Source organism: Acyrthosiphon pisum, chromosome A2, assembly GCF_005508785.2.
Source record: "Acyrthosiphon pisum isolate AL4f chromosome A2, pea_aphid_22Mar2018_4r6ur, whole genome shotgun sequence".
Taxonomy (NCBI): domain Eukaryota; kingdom Metazoa; phylum Arthropoda; class Insecta; order Hemiptera; family Aphididae; genus Acyrthosiphon; species Acyrthosiphon pisum.
Genome location: NC_042495.1, coordinates 64,215,826 through 64,228,971, shown reverse-complemented (window position 1 = coordinate 64,228,971; position 13,146 = coordinate 64,215,826). Strand labels below are relative to the sequence as shown.

The 13,146-nt window shown below is 31.8% G+C and overlaps 1 protein-coding gene across 2 annotated transcripts in view; it reads right to left on the bottom strand.

The window, feature by feature from the left end:
• The window catches only part of LOC103308562 (glutamate receptor ionotropic, kainate 2), a 15,918-nt gene extending 3,770 nt beyond the window's left edge, over positions 1-12,148 (bottom strand). Inside the window, exons 1-15 of one of the 2 annotated variants that reach the window (XM_008182161.3) lie at positions 11,858-12,147; positions 10,661-10,813; positions 10,400-10,584; positions 9,771-9,925; positions 8,492-8,633; positions 8,215-8,385; positions 7,726-7,881; positions 7,329-7,553; positions 6,544-6,750; positions 5,789-5,873; positions 3,694-3,970; positions 3,256-3,457; positions 2,329-2,468; positions 813-895; positions 581-696 (exon numbers count right to left, since the gene is read on the bottom strand). In XM_008182161.3, the coding sequence (XP_008180383.1) occupies positions 581-696; positions 813-895; positions 2,329-2,468; positions 3,256-3,457; positions 3,694-3,970; positions 5,789-5,873; positions 6,544-6,750; positions 7,329-7,553; positions 7,726-7,881; positions 8,215-8,385; positions 8,492-8,633; positions 9,771-9,925; positions 10,400-10,584; positions 10,661-10,813; positions 11,858-11,945 (2,385 nt within the window). In that variant the 5' untranslated portion in view covers positions 11,946-12,147. Of the gene's footprint in view, positions 1-580; positions 697-793; positions 896-2,328; positions 2,469-3,255; positions 3,458-3,693; positions 3,971-5,788; positions 5,874-6,543; positions 6,751-7,328; positions 7,554-7,725; positions 7,882-8,214; positions 8,386-8,491; positions 8,634-9,770; positions 9,926-10,399; positions 10,585-10,660; positions 10,814-11,857 lie in introns of those variants that run through there. The other variant, XM_016802282.2, reaches the window with a different exon arrangement.
• Positions 12,149-13,146: the final 998 nt, after the last annotated feature.

The window sequence follows — 13,146 nt, the reverse complement described above, 5'->3', positions numbered from 1 at the left end:
TAGTTTATATATATATATAAATATTCAGTGTTGGGCGCAAAGTACGAGTATGATTAAGAGGACGTCTCGCCCACACGACGCGTTGTTACTTGTTTCCGTCTTACAGGTGTGTAACATAGCAAATTTACGTTCAGCAGTTCTCCATCGGCTTGTTTAGTTTTAATATCAGAGTGAATTTAATTATTATTAATCATAAAGCTATAACAACATGTCTTGTGTACGGGGAAAGTGTTTGTCCGATATTTTAATTTTTAAGCGTGTAAAATATTACAATTTAAAAATACTTATACTCATTTTAAAATATTAAAATATCGGTAATAACATACTACCTTTCTTTTTATTTATTTTTTAAAGGAAAACCGTTACTCATATTTGGAGGAAAATGATCCCTCGCCGGACTAGGCGCTGCCTTATGAAAACTATGTACCTATTACGACCTGACCCGTCGTCTAAAAGTAGGTTTCCGGGCCAACGACGATTCTGTGCGGCGTGCCGTATATGCACGCGAATAACTAATTTATTATAATATAGCTTAAACTGAGAATTTTTTTTTTACCTCGGACGAGACCGTCACACTTACCTGACACGCTCCGCCCCCGCGTTTCTCTTTCCACCATTTATTCTTCAACGCCGTCAGTTTTCCCTTCTCCTGCAGACTCAATATGTTTGCGCTTAAAACGTTTCGAAAACTCGAGTCTGCGTTAACACAACGACACAAAATATACAAATCGGTTAATATATAGTGACAAAACATAATATAGTATGATGTTATAAATTGATTTTTCAACCGCACACAATATTAGATAGAATACTTTTTTTCATCACAATCCCGTAGCCTTTGTTGTCCAACAGTCCGCCGATTTGGGCCAACTTGCAGTTCCGCTCGACCATGTACCTATATAATATATAATATGCGAGTATAGTGGGCAATCATATAAATGTGAAATGTCGTACACCCAGTGGTTCTCAACCTGTGTGGTCCAATAGGGGCCGGGGGGACATAACGCAATCGTGTCGGGGGTCCGCGATGCTATCATCTTTCTGACACCACACCCACCGTCACGATCGCTATACATGATGGCTATAACTATATTTTTATAATATAATTGATCTAAAAGGTAACTTAAGAAGATGTTACACCCACATGTGTTGTCTCCGTCTTACAAATGTACAACATACCAAAAACTATTTGCGCGGGACAAAATTTCTCGCACCATATTTGTTGTAGAACTACTAAATTTTCATAACACGTAAAGAAGAAATTTATCTGTGCAATAGCGTACTCTTTTTTTTTAATAGCACTGTCCAATTTTTATAAGCGAAAGAAAAAAACACATGTTTAGAAGCAAATAACATTTATTGTATTTATGTTATCTAAAATGTGGGCACACTGTTATATAGATAATTTTCCACCCTATATGTTCAGAAATTTTGGAGCCACTACTACAAACAGAGAAAGATAAAAATTGTTCCGCGCAAAACAGTTTTTGCTATGTTGTATATTTGTAAGACGGAGACAACATAAGCGGGTGTAACATCCTCTTAATATTACGAATCATCTCTAAAACACGTCTTTATTCCTATAATAAGTGTAACTCAGGGGCGGACTTGCCATTTTTCCGTCCCTGGTGTAACTTCATCACCATAATCCGTTGTATAAATAAATGCATTAGACATCTGATTTGTATTTTGTATTTTTGTAAAATTTGTAATGAAAAAAAAAGAATTTAGAGAAGAATAGATACCTAGTATATTATAATATTAGGAACTAAGGATACACTGGACATCCACATATTATGTTTTTCCATCATACATACGTAAGTAAAAATTTGCGTTAAGTAGGTAATTCCAATAATGTGTTATTAAAGCTTTAATATATACAGTGAATTGACTCATTACTTTCAAAGTAAGGTCACAACCTATGTTCTCTTGTCAGTTTTTTATGACAATTTAATTTTTGGGTGAGTTATGAGTACCTACCTATATACAATGTGGGTACTGCTCTGTTGTAAAGTAGGTGTCGAGTGGATCGCCGCAGTAAAGGGTGTGTTAAATTTGAATTCAATTATAAATCTTTGCATATGAAAAACGATTCCGAACGAATACGGTTGTCAGCCTATTTTATATATTATTTTACTATGTATATATTTTATGAAATGATTTCGATCAAAGTAATTTATTTTACTATTATTAGTTCAGTAAGTTGAATTAATTTTTGCCGAAAACATTTCATTTGAAAATATTATAAAAATATTATATGAAATAAAATAAAATAATGTATATAATTTTAATGTATTGTTTAGTTACTGCTATAATTGTAATGCTCACTCGATTGACGTAGACTCCATAAAAAACGCATAATTTTCCCTGAGTACTTTGTCAACGCCTTCGTCATTACTCGTAGTGTACCATGCCTGGTTTTTTTGTAAAATATCAAATATTTTTTTATAAGTAGGGTTTGTTGATTCCTGTGGACATATAAATTTAAATTATTCGTTTACAGTAATAAACAGCGCTCCGCTTATGTACAACATTATTATATAGTACATTAGTATACCAATTAGGTAGCATTATGCATTTATATATTTTATAATGGTGCGATATAAATTGTGTGATGAATTATAAAACTGAACAGTCGACGATAGGTAGAAATCTACCAATTAATTGGTACTGCGGTGGCGCTTATCAGTTATCAGTGAGTGTAGCCCAAACTATAGTCGCAGTGTGTTTTTGGCCATGCTGTTTATTAATTACTATACATATTTTGTTTGTAGGTATATTAATTAATAAAATCTGTAATTGTTGTCTTAAAAATATTTTTAGCAGAATATTTGCTTTAAAATTATTTACGTAATATAATTTGTAAAATGTTTTGTGACAACTGTTGGTCTGTTGAAATAATATTTGATATTAAAAACTAAATACGGACTTTCCCTAGCTTTCCTTATTTACACCACCAACGTGCCAATCTATCTTACTAGTACTGTACGTCTATATATAATGGTAATTGTTCATAATATAATATGTACGTATATCTGTATGTATAATGTATATAGAATTCAACTACTCAAGTACCTAGTAATTACTATAAACCTTAACAATATATGTGAAAATAGAAATGTTTCAATTTAAGATAATGAATTATAATGAATTTACAATATTAACTGTATGATAAATAAAATATTTTAGTTTAATACATTTTAATAATAATAATTATAGTAATATTGTGTTCTTTAATATTTGAATAAATCATACCCTGAAATATTCCTCAGTAGATCCTTTCTTTTTTAAACCAAACGTGATAATGTTTTGATTGTTCACTAAATCCTCTACGTTTTTAAATGGTTCTGACACACTCTCGACGGTCAAAAACGCAGCCAAATTGGCAGTGTAAGACGAAACCATGATGAGCGTAAAGAACCACCAAATGCCTGCGACCAGTCTAGTAGACACAGCGCTACATGAAATTGAAATAATAAGATTATAAATTATTCTTAATAAATTATGACCAAATTCTTTATAGGTATAGAAATCACAATCACTAATATAAATTTCGAAATTAAAACCAATAAATTAAAATAAAAAAACAATTGTTATTATTTGTAATATCTAACTGATAACCGAACATTTGTCGTTTAATTTGTTGGTATTTCTGTGGATACATTATATGTGTAAAAGTCTCATCGTACTTACATCGGAGCGATGTCGGAACCTTGTTGCATCAGCGATCCGATCGTAAACCAAAACGCGTTTGACAGGCTGAACTGGTTTTCCAAATACTCGGGCTCTTCAATGCACGGGTAAGGGTTGGTCCACTCATACGGACTGATCCTGGCCATGATGAATAGCAGAACAGACACGCCGCAGTAGGCCGTTATCACCCAGAGCCAGACAAAGGAACTGAACGGCGCCAAAAATGAAAACAGACTAGGTGAACTCTTTGTCGACTTTTTGTACAATATGCTGATGCCTGAAGTATTTACCACAAAAACAGATTTAATTAATTACTTTTAAAACTTTTCGTCGGTCTTGCAATACAAATATTATTTTTTTTACAATTTTTATCAACCTCCTTCCAGACTTTATTTCAGATTTCGTTTTGATACACTCTACTGTTCTCACTGCTGTGCTACTGGGAATATTCCTCAAGGAACGTTCACCGGAACAAGGAATATCTCAGAAATATTATCATAACTATTGAGAAATTCTTTCAAAATAAAAAATGCACACAAATACAACGGTACCTATTGAGGAAAATTATTAGTTTAACATGTAATTCTGACGACTGACATAGAACTGTTCATAACGTGTTTTAAAAAAAAAACCTACTAGGTTCCATATGTAATATTCTTACCTCTAATTTTAAAAATAACAGATTTCAATGGATTGATCATAGCATACAATCTACTATGTTATGCGTTAGTAAAACGGGGACAACACATGGGAATATGGTGTTTTAACGGTTCTCTTTTTATTATTAATCAAATATATACTGTGAAGTTTTACCCATTTTTCGAATCTTTGTGGAGGAGAAAAATTTGAAAATTTGATTTAAGCTTTTTAACAAGTCAGACTGTCATAATATAATTGCTATATGGATTATATTATATATGGATTAATATATTAATAACTGATCATATATTTTGGCAATAATTAATTTTTTTTTCTTTTAGGTTAAATCAAAATCGCTATTTTAAGATGCTTCGAACTAAAACGTAAATAATGAATATAATATCGTTGCGGTATGTACCGATTTTGCCTACACAACACGCCGTACAACGTATTATACAAAGAGTATTGTACAACTAACAAAGAGTGCCTTTCAGAGCTCACAACTTGCTTGAAAATTTTAATTTAAAAAAAACGCTACTTTAATATTTATAATATTTAAATAATATTTGATAATATCAAAATATAATATAATTCACTCTAATATTAAAAATACCTGCAGAGTAAAATGGATTTTTCTATCTAATGTAAAATTTGCTGTGTCATGTACTTGTTTGTTAAAGTAATTAGTATGACTTCAGATGGGGACTACGCATACACTTATTTATGCACACCATTAAACTTAAGACAGTTATTACAGGTGTTTGATACTTGTCTGGTCATACAGGGTGATTCGACAAGCATGCTTAACCACATTTTTCCTTTAATAGTTAGTTAATTCAAATTCAGACTTTTTTATACTTGCTAAAATACCATATTTTCAAATTCTTGAGATTATTCGTTGTCCTGTGGTGAGGCAAATTTCTGTTTTTTTAAATGAGAGACTCCTTTTACTGTAAATTATTTAGTGAATAATTGTATTGAAAACTGTTATGCACTTAATTCGAACGAGTAGTTTCTCAGTTATTAAAATGTTTATACCAAGGTTACTTTAAAAGCAGTTTTAAAAATATAAAATAAATGTAATATTGGATATAGTATTCATCATACTTGCACAATTTAAAAAAAAAATAAATGTTTATAAATAAACAAATTTTCAAATCACCGTTGTCTTTATATCTTCCAAATCCATTATTATGGATCTATCATCACTAAGAATAATAAATAATTTACAGTAAAAAGGGCTATTGTCATTTGAATAATTGAAGTTTATATTTTCGCAAGACACTCTTTAAGTATAGTATAAAAAACTCAAGAATTTAAAATATTGTACTTAAGTATATTTAAAAGTTCCAAAAAATGAATTTAAAATAAGTAATTGCATTATTAAAGAAAAAGGTGAACATGCTTGGTAAATTGCCCTGTTTTTGGAAAATGTTTCATTCCGTAACACACCTACCCAAATTCATGAATGGGCTGGTGAAATCCACGTCATGTTCTCGTTGTCTAGTAATAGTGATATCGGCAATCGCAAGATCGGCTTTCTGCAAAAATGCATGATTATTAAAATAATTCTAATTATGTACTATATTTAAGTATTACTAATATTTGCAGTTGAAAATAAAATTAAACATTATTTGGGTAGCGTCTTACGGGTAGTGATATTTTCAGTAACTTTTACTATCGGAAGTATGATTGATTGAGAAACACCCTCAAGAGTTATATAACATCCAAAGATTACCGTAATATAGAAAAGTAAGATTTGTTATTAAAGTATTATAATAATCTGACTTAGCTACTCATATTCGTTACCAAATTACTTGCTGTATATTAAATTTAAACGATTAAGCTATTAGCATTAAAATTATGACAACGATTGAATAATATGAACATATTTATGAATAAACTGATATTTTCGTATTAAATCAACTAACAACACACCGACATAAAAGTATTTCATTTTTATCTAACTTTATAATATAAAAGCCACATAACAATAATTATGGATAGTGTTATATTTAAATTATTTTAAATTATACTTATAATGTTAAGATGATATTTATAATATTATGAATTATAATTAAATATCGGGAAATATTTTTACATTTTATATAAAATGTTTGTTTTTCACATATAATGCCGAAAATTAGATAAATTCCTGTAGTGTTATTATTAATTTTATTCTTCATTATATTATACACTTATAGTACTTACTCCATTTATAACTTCCCCAATCATTCCGTTCCACTTTTTAGTTTTTTCGTCAGGATATCCGCTGTTGAAATCTTCTTGTATTATGAATGTATAATTGAAACCGCTCATTTCACTAAGCTCTTTTATCAGATCTATCCCAAAACCTTCGTAACGGTCGTTGCCTTCCAGGGTATTACTGGAAAGTTTGACCATACCATACGGTTTTGTCTGTAAATAAGAGCAATAGTCATAATTATAATGATTTGAGTAATATGTAAGTACAATAATTAATAGGGTCCTCAGAGGTATTGCGTATTATAGGTCCAAGATAATTCCTTTTGTGTGACCTGGCAGTATTAAAAAAAACCAGTTATATAATAAACTGTCCTTTGTTTTATTAAAAAGTTCATGGTTTTGTTATATATATTGTTATATTTAACTAGCTAAGTATGGTGACTTTAATTTAAATTTAATATATTTTAAAGTTACTATAGTAATTAATGATTATATTCAGTAAATATAATTAGTGAACGGTTTATATACCTAGCTCAAACATTGGAATAAGTTAATAATTACAATTATTTTATAAATATATACTTAGGTAGTAGAATAATTGTTTTGGTTTTCAAGTGTTGCATAGTAAAATCAAGGAAGATTATAATTGTGAACAAATATTTATTTTTTTGACTGGGTTAAATATAATATGGATGCACAAGATTGTCAACATTTGTGGTGTATTTTTTGTTTTAAATATCTGAGCATCCTAACTAATGTAGGTAGATAAGAGTTTAAAAATTAGTGCTCACCAACGCCGTAATGACGACAAACGACATGTTCCTCAAATCGAATTCTTTCCCACCCGGCACCGTTTGTGATTTGGGTGTCGCCGAAACGTTAATTCCGGTTTTTGTGTTCCACGTGCCCGTCACACGCAAACCGTTCTGCGTCAAGTCCACCAGTTCCAATTCGATGTCTGTCCGGAAACCTTCTTGGTCGAACTTTATTTTGCCAGTGAGCCCTTTGAAGTCTTTCTGAATTCGATTATTTTCATTTGATGGGCATTAGTCGAGGCTGACTCAAAGATCGGAAATTCTCGGGAACGGCGAGAATATTCCCGAGAATTTCCTTGAGCGCCAACCCTAAGCCATCTTAATTGTGCCTGACTACGGCGTATATCATACTAAAAAAGTTATTATTACTTACGGCCATTTTCATATAGTTGATCAAAGTGAATCCGTGCTTCCACGAAAGGCTAGAATTGCACGGAGTCGGTGTCTCGTTGATTTCGAACTCTTTGCTCAGATTGTAAATGGACGTCGTGAACAATTGCACGGCATCGTAGATCAGAGCGGACTCCAACTGTGCACAGATATAATACGGTTAGCTCCAATATACAATAATAATATTCGAATTTATTTCGCGTTTCGACTAATTTAGTTCATTATATTATTAGTGATTATACATTTTAATTCTATGGTATGTATACTAGTTGATCCGATCCTGATGTATCAAATTGCATAGCTATGAGTGCGATTGTCTCTCTCTCTTTCTCTCTCTCTCTCTCACACACACACACACACACAACCATTGATTTTTATTAATATATTATATGATAATTTATGTGAGCTTTAGGTGTAACGTTTCTTATATTTAATACGAATATAGTATAGTCGACGATCGCTACATTCGAACCTGGATAGTCTCGGGCAACACAGTTTTGTCATCGGGTTCGAGCGGGCTTAAATTGTCTGTCCACTGCGACACGGTGTCTTGGAACTCGCTGTCGAGTGGCTTCACCAACCTCATGCCAGTGATGTTGGTGCCACTGTACTTGAACGCATCCAAGTCCAAGGTGTGCATGTCCTAAATTAAACGATCAACATCCATTCATCAAACGTATATAACGCGTAAACTATGATGTATAATAATATTATTGAAATATTATTTGTCCATGTATCATTGTGCTCACCAGAGACGCGATTATAAAATTGTGTTCAGATCCCATAAGGCCCACTTGCTGCGCTTGTAACAGCACTTCCGACAATATGCCGAACGAACAGTCTAGTAGTATTTTTGTTTCTCCGGAATCTTTAATCTCACGAAGTTCTTTTCTGAAATAAAATTACTTATGAATGTAATAACTCCTTAGCAATCGTATTAGTAGTCTATACACATATTACACAATAGCCGTCACCGAAATAAATTATGTTACCATAATTAATGTAAATAATGTCCAGTATAGTACTCAATATTATATATTATATATTTTTTCATCAAATATAGGTTCATTAATTACTATTTATAAATCATATTTATGTTAATTGATATATATATGCAAAATATAGTACCTATAATTGTATACCTACATTATAAAATTGAAATTGTTTGAAGTAAAATAAAACCCTTTTAAAGTTAATTTTTTACTGGTTTTTGAATGATAAATCAAATTTGCATTCATTTTAATATTGTATAGGTAATATGAAAAAAAAAAATATATGAATACCTAACTAATTGGTAACTAATCGGTATTTATATTACTCTGAAAATCTGAAACATTTATAGAATATAAATTCTATCAGAGTATCATTGATTGTTATTCATTATAACGTGCATGGGATATTATAGGATATACAATTTTCTTCATATAGCAATATTTAATTTACTTTCTCTAGATATAAGCAATTTCTACTATCGTCTCTTAGACCTTAATACAGAGTGTTTACAATGTCAAAACATAAATCATCATATATAAAAAAAAACTATACGTGTTACTGTATAATGTGTATATTTATATTAAAAATTATTCAATGACATATTATATGATTAAATAAATAGGTACTATGCGTTTCTTATTATTCAGTTATTATAAATTACCAGCGAATATTACCAATTAATAACGCAATAACATTACCGTACAATTCTAATGAATTAAATGAATTTTGTCATATATGTGTTATTACTTATTACCTTGTCCTTCTCACATTAATTGTTCGTATAATAATAATACATTTTTCGACGTTTAGCTTTTAATCACTCTCAATTACCTGTGTATGATAAATATTAAAATAAACCTACACTATGTGTTTGTTTATAATATTATTTTTCACTATATTGCAATTTATGACGTGCACGATATGTTATACTCCGGCGGTCGACGAATATATGATGTTATGTGGTATTACAATACAGGTAATAATGTAATGATATATTATTATAACGCCATGCGCTGTTATTTAACCATAATTTACCGATAATTAGGTCCTGGACTGAGCTGTCTGATGCGAATAGGATGATTGGTCGGCGGTGACTTTAGGATGTTTGTGATTTGCATTAGACTTTCGTTGTTTTCGTAGATGATGGTGAAGCTCTTCCAGTCGACGGCAATGATAATATCGATTAGTGCCTGTCACATACGTATACGGAAACTCACCGTTTATTATTCAGAGTTACTATATGACGTATAATATATATATATTAGGTACTTATATTGTTATTTTTGTTAATTGTTAGTACCTATATACGCTTCAGCTTAATAGCCGGGTTCCCACGACTTGTGTATTTGACGAATATTCACATTCATTGATGCCATCGCAATATTGTGGCGATCGAGTAGGTATTATTGTACGAGTACTAACGTTCGATAATTTGGTGTTTTTTATACGCCACATTCCCGCGAATTATCGGTAAAGTGACAATATACTATAAGAAATATATTATATATTTGTAAAATACACGAATAGTGCAAATGTTTTACTTTGTCTATTCGAGTAATTTGGTGATTATTCGAGTAGATATTTGAATAAATTATTCACTTAATATTAGTCGTGGGAACCCGGCTTTAGATATACAGTAGGTATTATAATAAAGAAGCAATCACTTCAGCCAAAGTGCTCGGGTGCGGATACAGATTAATTTGACAAGACCCTCGTTTTTGGTTGATGTCCCATCGGGTCTGTATGTGAGGGATTTCCTTGTAGTCGCAAATTGATTGCACAATGGGAGCCGTGTCTCCGGCGGATGGGCCGAACATGCCAGTCACGCCCTCGGCGAGCATTTCGCATACTTGGAACGATAGTAAAGAACAACAACTTTATAGCTGGTCAAATAATACAGTATAAATGTATAATATGACGCTTACCATGGTGCTGGGTCTCGAACGAATCGTAAAGAGGCACTATTTTGCTGATGACATCCAACTCAACACCGCTAGCAATCATTTTGGCCTTGGCAACGTCCACAGAAGACTTAAAGGCCGTCTCCAACATCGAGTTCTCCTCGTTGTACAAAATCCCTGAAGATATTTTTATGGTGTAACCATAGCACTTAATAGCTTGTGCGTATTTTATAGTCAGTGTTTTATAAAAGACTCATTATAGATATCCGTTTTTAATGCCCTTTTGGCCATTTTGAATAACATTAAGATAAATCAAACGAGAAAACTTTTAAAAGGAAAGTTTTTATTTATTTACATGATAAAATTTCAAAGTTCGACGAAACTTTTACCCGGAAACGTATTGTTAAAAGATTATACATTTCCATTTTTCATTAAGTCAGTCTGTGTTTTGCTTAATAATTATGTTTAGTACTCACAAACCAGATTATAATAAAATATAAATAATTTTAAAAATGTTTTCAACATAATCGTTATTAAACATCAAATTCGGATTACGATAGAATAATAACGTTGATTGAAATTCAATTATTATTATTCCATTGATTACAATCAGCAACACACATCACACACATGACACATATGGCATATTATAAGGATAATATACAATATATAGCTATGCGAGTTTTTAAGTTTTTAAGCGTTTTACGGCTATATCGAGCAGCAGTGTAATATACAACTCAATCATTTCTTTCGTTCTTCATATACGGAGTATTAGCGTACCTATACCAATTTAATATGGATGATCAACGATATGTTTTGTCATTATACTAAATATAAAATAATGATAGGTATAATAAATAATAATAATATGTAGGTTATAATAACACATATATTTCATTATGCTATAATAATAAAATTGTGGTTTTCATGCGGAATAATTGGCGGAGGAGGTGTCACAAGTGAACGATTATTTAAATGAATATTAACATAGTCATGCCAAATATTTTTTTGAACCCATTTTAGGAAGCGTTTTGACACCCAAGTCACCAACCCCATCTCCGCTGTTTACGTTCCTGGATATACTTAGACGTGTATAATGTATATACTATGTGGGTATTCACACTATTGCGTATTACTCATACTATTTTCATAGATCATATTATAATATCATATTAAAATGTGCATGAAATAACATGAAAATCAATAATATTTCGTTCTCACCCAGAGTGATGGTCGTGTCGCCGGCGCATAGTTTACCGCCGTCCAAGATCAAAACGAACGGCACCAATAAACCAACGATTGCGTTCATCGTTGTCCAGGGACAGAGAAAGGGAAGAGCGAAAAAAATTCACCGCGATCAATATCGCGTCGGAGATCGTACACACTACACATATACGCATATGAATTTAAAAATTTTCTAACCGGCCGAAACTCGTGACACTCGCGCGCGACATAATATAACATCAAATTTGATCCGCCGAACGATCGCTCGTCACTGCGTTACACGACGATATTATATGTGTACAGATCGTGCCCCCCCCCCCCCCCCAGAGTGGCTTACGGATATTTCTGGCACGTTTTTGCGGTATTATTTTTAGTCCAGGACGAGAGGCTTGCTGCAGCGTGGACCGCGGGAGACGGACTACGTTTCAAGCGACGCGTTTCGTCCAAACAAAGACCAACGACGCTTATTATACGAGTATAAATAATATAATATACGCATATTTCTGAAAAAATAATTTTGTACCGTTAAAATATTATAATAAAATTGTCGAAATTCGGTGGTACGGCTGCGTGCCTTAAATATACAAGGTCAATGCAATAGTACTCCCACTATAATATCACTTTATCGCGTTAAGGAATATTAAAATGGCAACGTATGATATTATACACTAAGATAATATGGACTGTTCCCTTACGCCGCCATTTTATTTTTGTTTGATATAGGCTATATGTGCAATAACCTTGCATATTTAAGCCATGCTCCACTGTAAGCATTTGTTTAACGGTGTATAAAAAGGACCCTCATGTGTTGTGTCCGTCTTATAATATACAAAAATGTACGTCCAGCAATTCCCATGTTGTGTTGTTAGTTTAAATAGTAGAGTGAATGGATCTATGATTTTCAAACTTAATTGCCAAACTCAAATGTAAGAACATTACCAGTGTGAATTATGAGCATATATTTTAAATAATAATATTTTACATACTCAAAATAACTCACTTAAAAATTAAAATATAAAAAACCAACGAGGGAATATTCTAACATTTAAATTTGATAATGGGTCAATTCACTCTAATATTTAAACTAACCACACATAATTGGAACTGCTGGATGTAAATGTTTGTATATTATGTGTTACTGTTTTATAGTAAGATGGAGACAATATAATATGAGGGTACGACGTCCTCTTAGAATTGTTATAGTATAATATTTTCCCGGTCATTATTATACATAATTATAATAATTATTATAACAACTAGGTAGCTAAATCTGCACCGCGTTGCCC